The sequence below is a fragment of the Gallinula chloropus genome (genome assembly GCF_964237585.1).
Source record: "Gallinula chloropus genome assembly, chromosome: 27".
NCBI lineage: Eukaryota > Metazoa > Chordata > Aves > Gruiformes > Rallidae > Gallinula > Gallinula chloropus.
Window position 1 is genome coordinate 3,204,853 of NC_140112.1, and position 16,844 is coordinate 3,221,696.

Here is a 16,844-nt window from a genome sequence, read left to right on the forward strand (position 1 = left end):
TTCCCAGGCTCAGCAGGCCAGTCGCGCTCGGTCTCCGGCAACATGGACCAAAGGGAGATACTGCTGCAGAACCTGGAGAGGGCCCAAGGCAAGAAGCTCAACCAGAAAGACTTTGTGGAAGAGTTTCTGGTAAGTGGGCTCAAAGCACGGCTCTGTGCTTCAGTTGATTTTAAAGGGAACCGCGCAGTCGCTTCTCAAACGGGGATGTGGTTTGCATTGGACAATGAGATTTTCTATGAATCTTACAGCACCAAGAGACAGAGGAGCTGACTGTGGTAAAAGGAATGTAAAGACAGAAATTAATTTACTAGTCTGCATTCAAAGTAAAACTCTACTTTTTAAAGAATTACCCAAGTGCTTCCTGTTTTCTGCTTCGTGAATGCACTTGCCAGGAGACAGTTTCACTTCGCCTGGTAACACCACTGGGGATATGGAGCGGCTGCCCTGTCTCCACATCGCAGCCTGTTGTAAATGCCACTCAAGTGCTCCTGCCAGGGAGCTCTGCTTGCTGCTGGAGATAGCTTTTCCTTTGCCCTTTCAGTAGAGCCCCTGTACTGCCCGCAGAGCAGGGAGCGGGTGCTCGAACGCCCTGAGGACCTGAGATCCTTCCCCCACACACAGACACCAGGCACGGTGGCCCATGCGTGGGCAGACAGTGGTCTGAGTGGCTGGACGGGCCCTTTCTCACCGCCCACGCTGTGTGCCCCAATCTGTGAGCTCCCTGGCATCTTTTCACTTGTGAGCTGGCAGGGGCGAGTCTTAGACAGGAGTTCACTGTCTCGCAGTTAAAGCTGGTGGCTGGTGACGGCTGCTGATCCATCAGCTGGAGGAAGGTTGTTCTGGGAAGCAAAGGCATCTTCCAGCTTTAGCAGACATAGGGAGGGGTAGATATGGTGCATCTGTTTGGTCTGAGAAGTTTTGAACGCTGGCTCTGAGCTGCCCCCTTCCCCAGAGAAGGATTGCATCAGGCAGCAGTCTGTGGGAAGGCACTGGGGTACCTCAGCAGTGCCCACGAGATCCAGCCCTGCTTCGTCACACCAGTGAAGGCTGGGACTTCAAACACTTGGGAAAAGCTTAGTGCTTGGTTTCTAGGTGTCTGGGTTGGAGGGAAGTGATTAATCTGAGTCTGCAGTGACACTCTGTTGTTCCATGGAACAAAGTGCTGTCACAGGCTGCTGAATTTCCCCCTCGCTGCCGTGCTGGGGTCGTGCTGCTCTGTGTGAGGCAGCCGGTGGCTGAGCCCTGGTGCAGGAGGAGGCAGCTCCAGCAGCCGAGCGGACACTGAACTCTGACCAAAGAGGCAGGTAGAAGTGGTCAAGGCTGCGTTTCCTCTTGTAGCAGGAAGAGATCTTCCCAGGATGGCCTGAGCTGCCGGCCACGTTTGCAAGCGCGGAAGTTTTACCAGGCGATGGTGAACGGCTGGCATTTCCCAACTGGGTAAAACACACGATGCTATCTTCCCATCCCAACACCTCCCCTCTCTGTGTGAACGGGCAGTTCTACATGCAGACTGTGGTGGTGGTGGTGGTGCAGTAGAGGACAGGGCTTTCTTGTTCAAGCCCTCTTCATCTGTTTGTGCAGGCTCACAGCCAGAGCTTGATCTCCCTTACTTTCTGCTACATAGGCATTCCCCAAGCAGTTTTATGTCAGTTTATGCAGGCACAGAGGGGTGAGGGGATTCTTAGCTCTGAGAAGACTGCCTCCAGTACGCAGTGATGGTCCTCCCTGAAAGCTTCCCCTGGAAGTTGGGATCACAGCGGGAGGAGGCAGGGGAGGATCTGACCAAGGCCAGAAGAGCTCCGGGGCTCACAGCGATGTGTAGTGCACAAAACCCATCCTGTCCCACAACTTCTGTCACACTGTGCCTGCCCCTGTGTTCCTGATTAACAGAGACCAGACACGTGGATGGTGCTGAGCCTCTGACTTGTTCCATCCAGGTCAGTGGGATGCAGCTCCTGCGGTGCTGTGGCTGGAGAGCAGCAGAATTTAGGGTATAATGTTACAAAAGAGCAGCTGTGACTTGGATCTGGAGTGGAGTATCTGTGCAGAGGAATACTGCGGAGACGAGACACGTTGTTATACAGGCCTTTTACCTGTGGTATTGCTAAGGGGCTGCTGGGCTTGGTCAGGTACACACGAGCTCAAAAGCCCTGCAGCTCCCGACGAGGTCTTTTGGCAAGTACCGTCGTTCTGCACCTCTAGGCAGGCCTGAGGGGTGCCCTGTCCTTACAGGTGCCCGTCTAGCACAGGCTGGGGTCAAAGGGAGCTGTACAGCTCTTCTGCTGCTGCTCACGTGTCGGGTCTGCAGCAAGCAAGGGCAGGGGACGGCACACTGGGAGCTGGATGAGAACTTTTGGGAGAGCTGAAATGCCGCCGCTTTCGAGCTCCGCGGGAAGGTCACTGGCGCGCTGACTCTCCGAGCGATTAAGGGCGAGCCCCCAAAATCCAGAGTCCTGAGACCCTCAGGACTCCTGAGATCCCTGCTCTCATCCCTGCTCACGTGCTGTCGTGACAGTTGCAGCCTCCCAGCCCTGGAGCACACAGGAGGGCTCTGCCGGTACCGGCCGGAGGGTCTGACCCCTCTTCGGCACTCGCCCCTCCGGGGACAGGGCTATTTCAGTCCCCTGTCACTGAGACCAGCGTGCTGATTGCTGCCAAATTCCCCATGCCATGAGTGGCTGAGCCACCATTCCCACTGCCTGTCAGCTCAGGGGGGTCACCACGAGCTGTGGAAGAGGCATGAGCAGCCCCCTCACCTCGCAGCTCCTGTGTGCCGCGGTCCCTTCCCTGGGCTCTTCTCCCAGCACACCTTTCTTTCCTGAAGGCACAGGGTACTGAGGGTGCCCTGGTGTTGGCCAGATGCTCTGGACCCTGGCAGTGATGTCCAGGAGAAGGGCTGTGAAGGATAGCTCCAGGGTGGTGGGAAAGGGAGTCCAGTGGAGATGCTGATTAGAGAAATGGCCTTTTGTTTTAAATCAGAAGCACCCCTTGGTGGCAAGAAAACTGGTGAGGCAGGCAAAAAGTTATGAGAGCAAAAATACATCAAGAGCAGTGCTTCTGGAGTGATGGTAATGAGCAGTGTGTTATTTAGAAGCTGATGTCAGTGAAATAAAACTGTATGCTTTAGCTGGAAAGAAATGCTGGAACTCACCAGGAGTGCTGCAGCTCCATCCTGGAAACAAAAGAGCTGAGAGATTCACACCCCTAAGGGTCTGTCCTAGGACCCCTTCTCCCTTCTGTTTCATCAGCACATGTAGCTACTTTGCTTAGGTTGCTTTAGTGGCTGGAGCATTGCTGTTTGCTGCTACAGAGGGACCATCCCTACCAAAGAGAGACAAATCAATCCGTTCATCTGTCTTTCCTGCTATGTTTTGTTAATGGTGGTTTAACATAGTTGCTCCTCTTATCTGGGAGCCATTTGTACTGAGAATGGTTCCCCTGTGTGCCACTTATTTGTGAGGGCGATGCTCTCTGTGCTGTATGAACGCATCCTTTCACTTCAGAAGCCTACGTGCCTGAGCCTTGTGTGGGCACTGCCTCAGCACACACTTTCCATTCTTCAGAAGTTGTGCTGGGGCTCTGGGGTGGCTTCTGTCTCTATTCTTGCTTCGAGCGCCTTGAGAAAAGCTACTCAGGAAAGAATTAATGGTGCAGCCCTTGCTTTGTGGTAGTGAGCGGGTCAGGCCAGGGACCTTCACACGTCCTCTCTAGTAGTGTTACATGTAGCACGTCTGCTGTAATTTGTTCCATTCTTTTATCACAGAAGCTGAAAAGGCAGTCAACAAAGTACAGAGCGGATAAAATCTACCCTACAGCAACATCTGAGCAACCAGAGAATATCAAGAAGAACAGATACAAGGACATCTTACCCTGTAGGTTGGAAAAGGCAAATGTTCCTATTCAGCTTTTTTTTTTCTTTCTTTTTTCCCTCCCTCCCCCACCAGCTTGAGTAGACTGTCCCCTTCATCCATTCTAGCTTGGAAAAAAAATGAATAATCTAAACCCAAAGACCTCATTTGAGCCTGTAAGATGGGGTACAGGGTGATTCCAGGCTTGCCCCGCTCCACAGCCAGAGGAGATTGGTACTGCTCTGGGGTAGTGGCAACATCTGCAGCTTGCCTGGGTCCTCAGCACGGCTCCGAATGAGAGCTTCCCTGTCTGCTGCCCACGTGTAGGCAGCAGCAGGGCTGTGCAGGGCCATCCATGGGGCAGAAGGAGGCATTCCCTGCTTGCTCAGCCCCCACCTGCTCTGGGATGAGCTCGGATGTGCGTGCTCCTCCACAGCACCTCATGCTGCAGTCTGAGGAGCTCAGCCCCCGTGGAAGACAAGCAGTAACTGCTGCTTCTTCTGCTTTTTTGCCCGCAGTTGACCACAGCAGAGTGAATCTGTCCCTGATCACATCCGATGCAGATTCTCATTACATCAATGCCAACTTCATCAAGGTATTGCTTCTGTTGTGGTGCTGTGCCATGCAAAAGGGGTGGTCAGAGCAGTTAGTGGTGTCTGGTGGAGTTGTGGCCGGTCTGTGACTGTGGTGAGTGAAAGGGCTGTGCTGGAGATCCTGGCCTGTGCTCGAGGACAGTCGGGGTACAGGCGATGTGGCCAGCGAGGCCTTTACACAGCCCCTGCAGCGCAGGGGACGTGTGCTGCACAGGGGTGGAACAGTTTGTGGCTCACAGCCCTGACTTCCTTGTCGGTGTTTCTGCCTTTGGTGGGTGACAGTGGTGCAAAATTGCCTGTAGCCAGAGTCGCCCTGCCTGAAACCAGCACAGAGGCAGGAAGCTTTGCACTGCAGCAGGGCTGAGTCGCACTGCAGTGGTGAGAAACTGTGTGGGTCAGCTGCCACCCGAGTGTCTGGGGACACTCCTGTGCTCCAGCCCTTCTCTAACAGATACACACACACACAGAGGAGGTTTCCTTCACTCTCCACTGCAGTGACCAAGGGCTCTTCATGGCCCATCTGCAGAAGAACAAACCTTCATGAGGGGGTCACGGTTTGGCCTTTGGCCAGCAGCCACAGACGTGTCAAGGTGGAGAGCTGGATCTGATGGTGCAGTACCACTTCCAGGCTCCCAAATGCACTGCAGGAACCAGTGGTCTCTGGGAGCAGAGCCCAACTCAAGCCCAGCTCCCTGGCCTGGTCTGCTTTGGAAGCTTTGCATAGTGTTTGTTTCAGGATATTTAATTTAAAGCAGGTGCCTAAAATGTAACTACATAAAAGCCCTTCTAAAACCTTAGTGGGCTCACTGGGTAGAAGTGGGATTCAGAGAGAGGGGTGACTTTTATCTCTGCTAGTGAACCATGCAAATACATCTCAATGTCTGCGCTGTTTTAGGGTGTCTATGGGCCAAGAGCATACATTGCAACCCAGGGTCCTCTCCCCACTACTGTCGTTGACTTCTGGAGGATGATTTGGGAGTACGAAGTGCTGGTAAGGTGGAGACTTCTATTCCTTTCTGTTTGGTACAAAGAGAAGCTGCACAGCCAGGCAGTGGGAGCACTAGGGCTTTACCCCAATGTTGTGTGTGCCCCGCATCCTTCCCCTGAGCCACCTCCTCACTCGTGCTGAGACAGGAGCTGCTTGGGGCTCTGAGTGGGGAAAGCCCTCGCACCCGGGCAGTGGATGATATCTTGTGTTGGGTTTGTCTGGCAGCCTGGGACTGGGACAAGGCAGCCCACAGAATGTCCTCGCTGCTAACAAGTACCTGCGAGTGATGAGGTTGGTTTTACTGCCTGGATAAGAAACTTGTGCTCAGACTTTTCTAACAAATCTTCTCTCTGCAGACGGTGGTCATGGCTTGTATGGAGTTTGAAATGGGAAAGGTGAGTACTGTGTCCAACAGGGCCTCTGCAGTGTCAGTGCCGGGGACAGGGTGGGGAGGTGCAGATGTCTTTTAGATCTCATTAGCAACAGCAAGTTTCTGTTTGATATGAGGAGTTCCCAGAGCCTCAGCTTGCAGACCCTTAAACTGCTTCCCATAGTGTAGCTAGCCTGCTTGGAAGGGAGAACCCCATAACGATGGCTCTGGGGGGAGGGAGGCTGGAGCTGGCTGGCTGTGAGAGCAGCATCCCCCTGGCACGAGTTTTATCCTGCAAAGGGAGGCAGGGGCAGCGTGGGTGGTGAATAACTAAACGTGCCCTGCTTCTCCCAACAGAAGAAATGTGAGCGGTACTGGGCGGAGGCGGGCGGCTCTCCCCTGCAGTGCGGTGCTTTCTCCATCCTCTGTGTGAGTACAGCTGCTGTGGGCACCACGTCACATCGCGTGCTCTGGAAAGTCGTGTCATCCACAGAAGAAGTGACTCTAACTTCTTGTTCTGCAGGACGCTGAGGAGAAGAAAAACGAGTATGTGATTAGGACTTTGAAGGTGACCCTGAAGGAGGTAAGTAGGAAAGGTCAAGGCAGGAAATGTGTCTCAGCTAGCTTTATTGTGTGAATGATACATTAAAAGATAGCACACTCGGGGCAGAAAATGTTGTGCTGCTCAGCCCGTTGTTTTAGTAAAAAATTAGATAACTCAAACCTCAGTTTCTGAAGCTGTTTGCCAGTCCTGGCAAATGAGAGCCTGGGTGAGTGAGGACAACAGCTAACATCAAGAATGTCCTCAGATGGCAGTGCTGCTTTTGTAGCTGCAGGCTGCACCTCTAACCATCGCCAGAAGATGCAGATGGGAACTGGAGATGTCTGTGGCATGCTGGTTCCCCTTGCCGTGCCGATGCTGCAGTCTGTGCCCATGGGAGCTGTGGCAGCATCCCGTTGGTGGCCCCAGACCCCACCAATTCTCTGGTCCTCTTGCAGGAAATCCGCACCGTCCACCAGTTCCACTATAAAAACTGGCCAGACCACGACGTCCCCTCGTCCATTGACCCCATCCTGGATCTCATCAGTGAGATCCGCCGCTACCAGCCAGATGACAACGTCCCCATCTGCATCCACTGCAGGTGGGTGAGCCGGCCACTGGTGGGGAAGGGCTGTGGCCCTCAGGCCCCTGCACTCTTGCTTCCCGAGCAGCAATGGGGGTGGCAGCTGGCCCGAGCCTGCAGCTGAGCTCCTCTCAAAGGAAGTCCTACAGCAAAGACATCCTCTGAGGGCAGCTGGCACAGCCGGGTGGCAGGAGAGGAGAGAGCGGGCCAGCAGCAACACATATAGTGCAGAGACCACTGGCATGGAGCATGTCCACATGTGGGCTGGTCACCACAGGACTGAGTGCTGCTTGTGGGAGCCCCAGACGTGCCCTCCAGCCTGCTGTGGAGCTGTGGGCCAGGGGAGCCTTAGGTGGGGCAGGTGAGGCTGTGGCAGGAGCAGGATGGCCATTGCATGGGGCTGCACCCTCTGCGGCATGGGACGGGAGGGTTGGAGGCAGTGGCTCCCTTCCAAACTTCCTTATCAGAAAGTAAAGCGTGCCCATTCCCTGGCCTCTGGTAACGACCCGCTGTGACTGTCATTGCAGTGCTGGCTGTGGGAGAACAGGGGTGATCTGCGCCATCGACTACACCCAGAAGCTGCTGAAGGACGGAGTGAGTGTCGGCCAGTCCCCATCACCTGTGTGCAGCACCACTGCCTCCCACTCTCTCCCTCATCCTCCCGCCCCACTCCCCCTCCCAGCCCTCCAACTGCAGGCAGATGAGGCCTGAACAGACAGACCTCCAGTTGCTTGGGGCCGGGCTCTGCGCTGGCCTGCCACCCTCAACGTGCCCTAATGCCTGTGTGTGTGTGTCTGCCCTTAAGCACCAGAGGTCCAGGCCTTACGAGCACACTCCTTGCCTTAGAAACGTGTGTTTTAAGGGCAAGATAACCCCTGGCCTGGCCAGCGCCTGGGACTTGGAGGAGCCGCAGCTCTGTGCAGTGACCCCAGGCCCGCTGAGCTGGGCAGTGGGTGTCTCAGCACTATTCACTGCTGTTAAAAGTCTGTTTTCTGCCGAGTGTGAGTCAGGAGGGAGGAGGCAAGGGGGCTGAGCGCCAGAACTGGCACTTGGAGCAGTTAAAAACTCCTGACAGCAGCAGGCCCGAATTGCAGACCCCACGCTACGCTGCCTGGCGTTAGACCCGTCTTTAACTCTCCACCTTGTCTCTTTCTTGCAAGATTGTTCCAGTGAACTTCAGTATCTTCAGTCTGATCCAGGAGATGCGCACGCAAAGGCCTTCCATAGTGCAGACCAAGGTATGTCCAGGGACTCCCACCCACTGGTATCATCTCCATACTGGGACCTCAGCTCTGCCCCGGCTGGGGCTGCAAGCAGGGGAGCGCAGAGCGGCTGTGCTGCTGGGGACTGGGGTGCACCGACGTTCTGCAGGGTCCCTGCTCTGATGAGAAGCATGATTTTGCAGAAATAATTTAGTTGCTGACCATTTCCTTGTAGAGGGCTGGAAAGCTCAGGGCTTGCAGTCTGACTTATTGAACACTTATGATGTGCAACAAGGGACTGGCCAGGAAATGAAGTGGGAACTCTTCTCAGCTGAGATAGGCTGAGGAGGAAGCTCAATGCAGAACAGCATTGTTTGTGTACCCAAAAAAACCCCCACCCAAATGTTTCAGGCTGAACCCTCTGAAAGTTGTGGGTTCTGCCCTTCTGAGAATTTGCCCTGCCAACGGGCTGGAAAGTGGCAGCTTCTCTCAGGGGCTGATGCTTGGTTTGGGTAACAGGTGACCATTTACAAGTACTCAAGGTGCTGGCTCTCACCTGTTTTGTTTGTCTGGAACACAGGAGCAGTATGAGCTGGTTTATGATGCAGTGATCGAGCTCTTCACAAGGCAGATTAAAGCACTTGATGCCCAGGAAGATTTTGCTGCTTCACAGGTAAAGGTCCCCAGGACAAGCACGAGTGGCCCCTTGCAGCCAGGGGCATGCCAGCTCTAACCCAGATTCCTACCGCAGAGATCCCCTTGCAGACCTTCAGGGAATCAGCTTCCCTTTATGCCCAAACAGAGCCTCTTTCCAAGCTAACCCATGAAAATCCAGCAGTCTCCCTGATCTTGCAAGGCTTATCACAGGATTTGGCCCCAAGCGAGAGCAAACTTTTATTCAGCCTTTTCTAGATATATTAGCGCAATGAGTGAATAGAACAGCAGCACCTTTCCACAGCAGCAGCTGATTTCCATGTGGACATGCCAGTGAAACTTGGTTTCAGAGTGCTTGCAAGCACCAGAGTGATGTTTGGTCCAGTTTGGGAAGCTTGGGCGCAGAAGGTGGTGTGGCTGCGAGCTGGTCTGCAGTAGTGGGGCGTTGCAGCCTGGCTGCAGAGACAGTGAGCTCAAACACACCATGAAAAGACATGTCAAAGCCTTTCAAATCTGATACACCTCTGAGGGAAAACAATGTGGTCTCGGTGTGAAGTTGCATGTAAACAGGAACACACAAAACATCCATGGTTCAGCTCCTCTTTGTGCTGTTCTTCTGTGACTACTGGCATGGACCTGACCTTGCTGGCTGCAGTCTGGCCAAAGGAGATGCGTTGCCATTGTTAGGTGAAGGCTGACAAGTTACAGTCAGGTTATTCTGCCAGAAGCTTTTAATCTAAAGAACTGGGAACAGGATCCTGTGGTGTGACTTGTGCCTTTGTTTTGCTGCTGGACTTGCAGGATGTTCCGAGCCAGAACTGTGTGAGGAGAGAGCTGGAAAGAGCCTCTGCCTGTAAGCAAGGGAGAGGCAAGTTTAGGTTGACAGAAAACATAGAAAACAGTTCAAGTCCGGATGTGGTTTTGCAGCTCCTGGCCAAACCGCTGGCCTGCCTCAACCTCGCTGGCCCCCGAAAGCTCCGTGCAGAGGGGGGATGGTCCTGTGCTGAAGTGCCACAGGCAACACCAGGCTGAATGCTCTCACGGAACCCGAGGGCAGAGCTGCCTGTGCAGGCTGTTGTGCAGATGTTTGGAACAGCGGGACGGTTGTACTGCTCGCTGTACTCTCGTTTCAGAAAGGTGCTGGAGGGAATTGCTGTTCAGGAGGATCTGTCCTTAGGTTTCAGCTCCAGCTTGGTGTTTGTCACTTCCAATCTGCAGTAATAATCAGAAGTAGATAGCACCAATTCCAACCCCTGAAACAGCGTGTTTGTGTTCTTGGCATTCTTCCTCCTCGCTCTCTTGTTCTCCAACCTTTTCTTTCCCTAGGTACAAAACCAGCATCCTGTAGCCAAGCCAGTCCCGACTCCAGAGGAAGGTATCTACTCTCTGAGATTACTAACCTGGTAAGGCCATAGCACAAGTTTCCCCTGGGTCAGTACTTTCAGCCACCCACACGCTGCCGGGCAGACGCGTTTCCTCACGTGTGCTTGGTGACACAGCTCTGTGGGAACGCTGTCTTCATTTGCCAGTGGGCTCTGCCCTCCCTTGAGTCCCACTTTGTCCCACCTGCTCCTAACATAATCCTCCTCTGCTCAGGGATGTGGTTCTGAGACTGTCTCTTCCCCTGCATCCCGTTATCTGTCCCGCTCTTCTGCCCTGGGGTCTGTGTCACGTTGTGCTCACAGGGTGCTTCACATGCAGAGTGCACACAGGCAATGGGGACACCCCGGTGCGGGTGCACCTCTGCCTGGAGCTGGGCACCCTGTGGGGTGTCCCAGACCGGTCCCATCTTTCATCTGCACGTGCCCCTCCGGTGCCTCTTGCTGTGGGAGCAGCAAGGCTGCAGACTCCAGCTTCCCAACACAGGCAGCTTCAGGGGGTGGCAGGGTCCTTTGGTGGGCAAGTTTTGGTCTGCAGTGTCTGCTTTCTGTGAATAATTCTGCCGTTCAGCACAGGCTGCACTGGGGGGGTGCTTCACCCACGGTTCAGCACTTTGTGGTGTTCGAATGGGGCACAAGGGAGCAGAGTCCTCACCTGAGGCTGAACTGGGTCTGTGGTGTGCTTAGGAGCAATGCCATGGGGCCTGGTTAAAAGGCCAAAAGATTTCTGAGTATGACATGGCTCTGAGTTGACATCACGGTGCTTTATTGCAGCTCACAGTGGGAGGCACCCGATGTGCACCAGCATCTTCCTCCAGAGGCGCAAAGCAAAGCATCCCTGACATCATCATCTACCGTGGGATCACAGGATGGCTCTGGAGTCCCCTTCATCTCCTTTGGTGCTTTGAACATTAGCTGCAGGACGGCAGCTGCTGCTGACAGCTGGGGCATCGGGGATGTTCTCCAGAAACACCGCAGCCTGGAGTTCAACAGCATCTCCCCCGAGCAGCTGCTCCTGAACCCGGAACCGAAGGCAGCAGGCGGGCGAGGGTCTCGGGGCAAAGCACCTCTGACACGGGCGGCATCCACCCCGTTTGTGCTGGTGCAGCAGGGACAGGGCTGGGGACAGGACGAAGGGGACGCAGAGCCTGGTTCGGGTTCGCAGCTGCCAACTGCCTGTTACTCAGGCTTCCAGGCGGAGAAGCAGAGCGGATTTGCCCCTCTTGAGCTGAGCCACTCAAGACAAGGCACAGACAGCCCCCCAAGCTGCAGGAACCGTGGGAAATGTCTCTACCCTTACTTCTGCTCAGCTGAAGACCCTTACTTCTCTTCACCCTCTCCAGAGGACCCCGTGTCCCCGCTGCTTGCCAAGTGCCTTGCAGAGGGGCAGGATGCTCTGCTCCCCTCCTGCACCCCGGGTGCCTCGCTGCAGCCTGCTGCAGCCAGCTCCCCACCACCCAGACCTGTGTCCTACCATGCTCCCCTGCTCAACGAGAAGAGGATGTCCTCCCCAAGTAAGTGCTGCAGCACTGCGCTGTGCTGGGCTCGGTTGCTCCAGATTGCAGCGTGCTGGGGGCAGTGGCAAGTGGTGTCCTTTGGTGTCCAGGCAGGGCTGTAGCTGCTCCTTGGGACTGTGGTCATGTGGAAGCCGAGGGAGTGACTGCTTTCATCCTTGCACTTGTTTCATCCTGCCTTAAATTTTTCCCATAAAAAATATTTTTTAGAAGAGCTTGATTCTGGGCTTCAAGTACCTCAGCTGCTCTGGATAACTGTGTCACCTGGGTACAGCTCTTGCAGGAAGGCAGGGATTGGTGCCGACCAAGTCTTAGACCAGAAGCATTCAGAAAGCTCCCAGAAATGTTCTTCTCTGGCAATATAAACAGGTCAAAACACACTCCTTTCTGCAGTGTTATGCAGGGGGATGCTGACATTCCACTGAGACTGAGAGAACACATTGGTGTTTTGCCCAGAGTGGCCTTAAAGCCATCATCCACCATATAAAGAAGGCAGGATTAGTCCTTGGTCTGGTCATTCCTGGCCCAGACGGACACTTCCTGTTATCTGCAGCTTTGGCACTTCTTCAGCTTTGTCCTGCTCAGGCCCTTCAGCACTCAGCATCACAGAAGTGTGTGTGCTGGCTATCTATAGGCTCCAGCCTCTCCGAAAGTTTTGGGAGTCACAGCGCAAGCCAAGCAGCAGTGGTGCTGCTGTGAGCTGGGCTGTGTGCTGGGCCACGCTCGTCACCTTCCCCCCTGCAAGGGGAATGCTGCTGCCAGTGCTGTAGCTAATGGCAGGTGAATTGGTGCTGAGGGCTATGTGGATTTTAACTACAGTTCAGAGGGTGGTAACCATCCCCTCTGGTGTGCAGCTGGGCAGGAGCAGTCTGACCTCAGAGTCTCTCCGGTTCTGCCATGTTGGACCTTGCAGGTAACCTCTCTGTGTCTCCCCAATTAGGCCCCCTGCCAGAGACGGATGATGATGAGCCTCCACCCCTGCCCGAGCGAACCCCTGAGTCCTTTATTGTGGCCAGTGAAGCTGGTAAGTGCATTTGAGAAGGCAGGGGCTGCCAAGGGCTCTGGGGCTCTCCCGGTGCTGGTGTGGTGCTGCAGCAGCCAGCAGTGCCTTTGCTCCGGCTGCCCGGGCTGAGCGATGACCCCTCTTGTGTTCAATTGCTTCCAGGAGAGTTTCCACTGGCCACTTCTGATTTTCAGCTTCCAGCCAGAAATACAAATATCGGAACCTCTTCAGAGTGGAGTGGTGAGTCTCACTCAGAGGCATTTAATGACTCAGTGAGGCTGAGACCATGTAAGGTAAGAAAGTGGCTTTTTATCTCTTGCCAAGCACTATCACTATGCCAAGTTCCTTATCATGTTTCCTCCTGTGAGAAAGACCCCAGCTTTGGCACTGTGTACTTTGCATAAATTATTTCAAGATTGGGGACTGGGAGGAAGATGTGGTCTTAGTCAGGTTCCTCCTTATCAACATCCACTTCAAACATTTTTTACTCTTTTTTGAGGGGGGTAAGGGGGAGGAGTCCTATATCCCATACAAGGGAGCAAACCCAAGGTCCCTCTTGGTGATGGGCTGAGGTCCACACCGCCCTGTGGCACAGGCAGGAGCTGAACAAGTAGGCGTCTCCTGATCCTCCTGCCGGTAGCTGAGCTACAGCTCTGTAAAGCAAAACAGTAAGACGTGAGTCTATCTTCCATTACACGAGCACAGAGGTGTGTGGGGGAGGGTGTGGGCACCTAACATCATTTCCTTGTCTCCTCTGGCTTGTTTGTGTGCAAGAGAGCAATGTTTGGTTGTGGGAATTTCACACACCTTCCTTGTGCTTTGTTTCCAGAGTGTGAAGCTTCGGAGCCCACAGACAGGTACAAGTTTAATGCTGGGATGAAGTGTCTTTGGGAGTAAGGTCTGCTCGCTGCTGTGGCTGCTTCGCTGTGTTCCGTGGGTGTCTTTAGGATCAGTGCTCAGTCCAACACCAATTCTGTGTTGCTCAAAAACCTCTGCACCTCAATAGTTGTGAACAGAACGAGACGGTTCTGCAGCCACACGACCTGGTAGCTTTGGATTTCCTGCTCAGCTCCTGCCTCACCCCGTGTCTGACGATGTTCCTCAGCCAAGGGCTGTCGCATCGGCTGCTGCCTGCTGTGTGTCTCCTCTGAGACAAGTGACACGTGCTGGTTAGAGTGCCACGGACCTCTCAGTGACTCCAGACGCACACAGACCTGATTTAAAGCGAGGTAACCTGCTCTCTTATCTTTGCTTTCTCAGAGACAACCAGGGATCGCTCTGACTCTCCTCCCCCGCTTCCTGAGAGAACCCCGGACTCATTTGTTCTTGCTGATGCAGCAGGTAAGTGCTGAGTTCTTCTCTCCCACATAGCCAAGATTTTATACTTACACCTAAACCTGTAATTAGCTGAGGAGATGGTGGCCACTTGTCCAAGCTGTCACCAGTTCTAGTGCTTTAGGACTTAATTCAGCAGATACACAGAAAGTAAACACAACTAGGGGACCTGCTGGAAATCTCTAGAACTGCTGGATGAGAGGAAATGAAAAGCAAGGACAAAGCACTTAGGAAAGAGCAGGAGGGCTCGTGAGCGACCACTGGAGATGTTGTGATGTGTGTTCCCAGGTCCACAGCCTGCTGCAAGGAGTTCTGCAAGTCCTGTGGGCTTGGAGAGCAACACTTCTGAACCACCGTCCAAAGAGCCTTCGAAATGCTTCCGGAGAAGCAAGGTAAGAGGGACGAGGCAAATGACAAGCTACTGAAAACAGAGGGGGTGAGAGGAGAGTTCCTTCTAGCTACAGCTGCTGGTACTTTCTCACTGCTAACCCTGTGGAAATTGCCTGCTCTGAGACCTCTCAGATTTAGGGCAAGGAAACAAGGCCACTCGAAACAGTCTGTTGTGCAACCACAAACCAACCTGCTGTCCACGCAGTGCTGCCCTGGGCACGCTGCCCTGGGAACGCTGCCCCTCATGCTCCAGCCCCTTGAGCTCCAGCCCTGCTTCCTCCTGGAAGAAGCTGCTGGAGAGGAGCCTGCGTTCCGGCGTAGGACAGACTCTGCTCATCGCCAGCTTCCTCCTGCTGGGGTCCTGGTGATTTAACCACACGAGCAGCCCTACTGCAGGGTGTTGTGGCTGAGCAGAAACACATCTGAGGAAGAGAGCAAGGCTAATAGGAACGGGAGGCACTGGGTGGGCTGGGAAAGAAAGGGAGGAAGTGAAAGGCAGGAGTCTGGCCATTCAGTCTCAGCAGCTAGGCACCAGACTCCTTGTGGTACACGATACATTTATCAGCCAGTTCCCTTTGTCTCAGCACCTAACCCGCAGCCTGCTGTGTTTGTTTCTAACCAGCCTTTTTATCTCCTTCCCTGCAGAGCTTGAAAATATTCAAAAACGTGAGAAAGAGTAAGTCTCTCAGGCTACTGTGCATCTTCCTGATGGCTTTAAGAAAGTTCAGGACGAAATAGGGGGGGACTGAATTTTCAAGAGCCAGATGTGAGAGGTGCTGCACGCCTGCCCGCTGCGGAGCGGGACCCGGAGCGCTGCGCTCGCTCGCCGAGCACCAGCTCAATTGCTTTAGTGTTGTAAGGATGCTGCCATGCCCTTGTGATGCCTTTGGGTACCTCAGGGGCAGCTCCCACCTTACAAAATTCTTCAGGTCATTCAAACCAGTGTTGTGGGACAAATGGTCTAAAGATGGGGGACAGGGGTGCTGTGGGGAATGGGAGCCCCATCCTGGATTCTGCCCTGCATAAATATGAGTTTCTCATTAAGTTCCCTTCGATCTACAATTAAAATGCTTATCTTGAAAATAAGACTGCTGAAAGCTGTTTAAAGTGTTTGTGGGCAAACATTTTTCCCAGTGGATCATGCAGCAGGACGCTGGCTCCCTGCTCTGAGCAATCCACCTCGTTAAACCTGAGAGTCATTAACCCTGTGCTGGAACCGCGTCCGCACCAGTGTCCCTGTGCTCATGGCACTGCGTGTGTCCCAGCCCAGCTCTCCAGGGCACGACCGTAGTGACTCATGGCTTCAGTCTCATTTTTGTATTTCCAGGCATCTGTAGTCCATCATCACTGACAAAACCATCAGGACCTGCCCCATCCAACCACTCCAGGTCTTTCCTGAACTTCGGTACGTGTCCCTCTGTGTTTCCCTGTAGGAAGTACCTGGGCTTTGCAAGTCTGAATGTCCCAGGCTGAATGTGAACACGTTACTAACACTGCTCGTTATCTTTTGCACACTTACAACTTTATTCACTGAGTGTTTAGAGAACAGGGAGGGGCGGAACACACAAACCCAGAAGCGTTTGGCTTTCCTGTGTCTGAAAGCCCTTGTGTGGCAAGAGAGAGGGAGGGGAAGGCAAAGCTGTGGCATGGCTGTGAGGCTCCTGTTGCGCAATGCAGCAGAGGAGAAACACCACCGTTTCCATCTGGAATTCTTCTAGTAGCCAGCAGTCATTGACTAGACCAGGCATAAGATCTAGTCGTGGTGGCACTGGTGTGTAGGGGTGGTGCTGGCCAGACAGCTTGGCAGACCCTTTGTGCACCAGTCGGCTCCGGATGGCCGGGGTGTTACTTTGAGTCTCCCCTGTCTTAGAGTCTGGGGAAGAGCTAAAGTTACACGTTGCTTTAACCACCGCGTTACCTCAACGAATCTCATCACCCCCACGGCTCACACGCAGATCTCTTCCTTCCCAGGCTTTGCGAATCGATTTTCAAAACCGAAAGGCCCGAGGACGACGCCGCCCGCGTGGAATATTTAGGTAGGTGCCACAGCCCCGGGGACCCCGGGGGCTCTGCCCAGCCCGGTGCCCGTCAGGCGCTGCTGCGAGGTGTCTGCAGCCCCGGCGGGACGGCAGCCAGACCCGGGAAGAAGCCGCTCGCCCGGGCTGCCTCGGGCGAGCGAGAACCGGCACCTGTCGGCCCGGGGATAACGTGTCTTCTCTCCCCCGCTGCAGCCAGCCCGCCTCGACCAGCGGCCAGCGGGACGGCGGCGCCGACCGGCCGCACAGACACTACCCCGGCGCCGCGCCCGGCCCCGAGCGGCGGCCGCGGAGCAGCTCGGCAAGAGCGGGAGCGGCGGGCAGGCTCCGACCCCAGCGCCACGGGCCCCGCACGGCGGCGGCGGCTCCCTGGAGACAGACGACGTCACCCGGCGGGCGCGGGACCGC

At 54.5% G+C, this 16,844-nt stretch overlaps 1 protein-coding gene across 1 annotated transcript; it reads left to right on the top strand.

The window, feature by feature from the left end:
- Positions 1 to 42: 42 nt before the first annotated feature.
- Positions 43 to 16,842, top strand: PTPN22 (protein tyrosine phosphatase non-receptor type 22; the record flags this gene model as incomplete). Its single annotated transcript, XM_084276039.1, has 22 exons — positions 43 to 129; positions 3,764 to 3,872; positions 4,367 to 4,443; positions 5,337 to 5,432; positions 5,786 to 5,824; positions 6,157 to 6,228; positions 6,323 to 6,382; positions 6,799 to 6,941; positions 7,451 to 7,517; positions 8,084 to 8,161; positions 8,706 to 8,798; positions 10,106 to 10,182; positions 10,933 to 11,672; positions 12,613 to 12,696; positions 12,838 to 12,968; positions 13,505 to 13,532; positions 13,936 to 14,016; positions 14,299 to 14,402; positions 15,046 to 15,076; positions 15,728 to 15,805; positions 16,372 to 16,436; positions 16,632 to 16,842. The coding sequence occupies 21 exons, from the start codon at positions 43 to 45 to the stop codon at positions 16,434 to 16,436; spliced, it is 2,340 nt and encodes a 779-aa protein (XP_084132165.1). The 3' UTR covers positions 16,632 to 16,842.
- Positions 16,843 to 16,844: the final 2 nt, after the last annotated feature.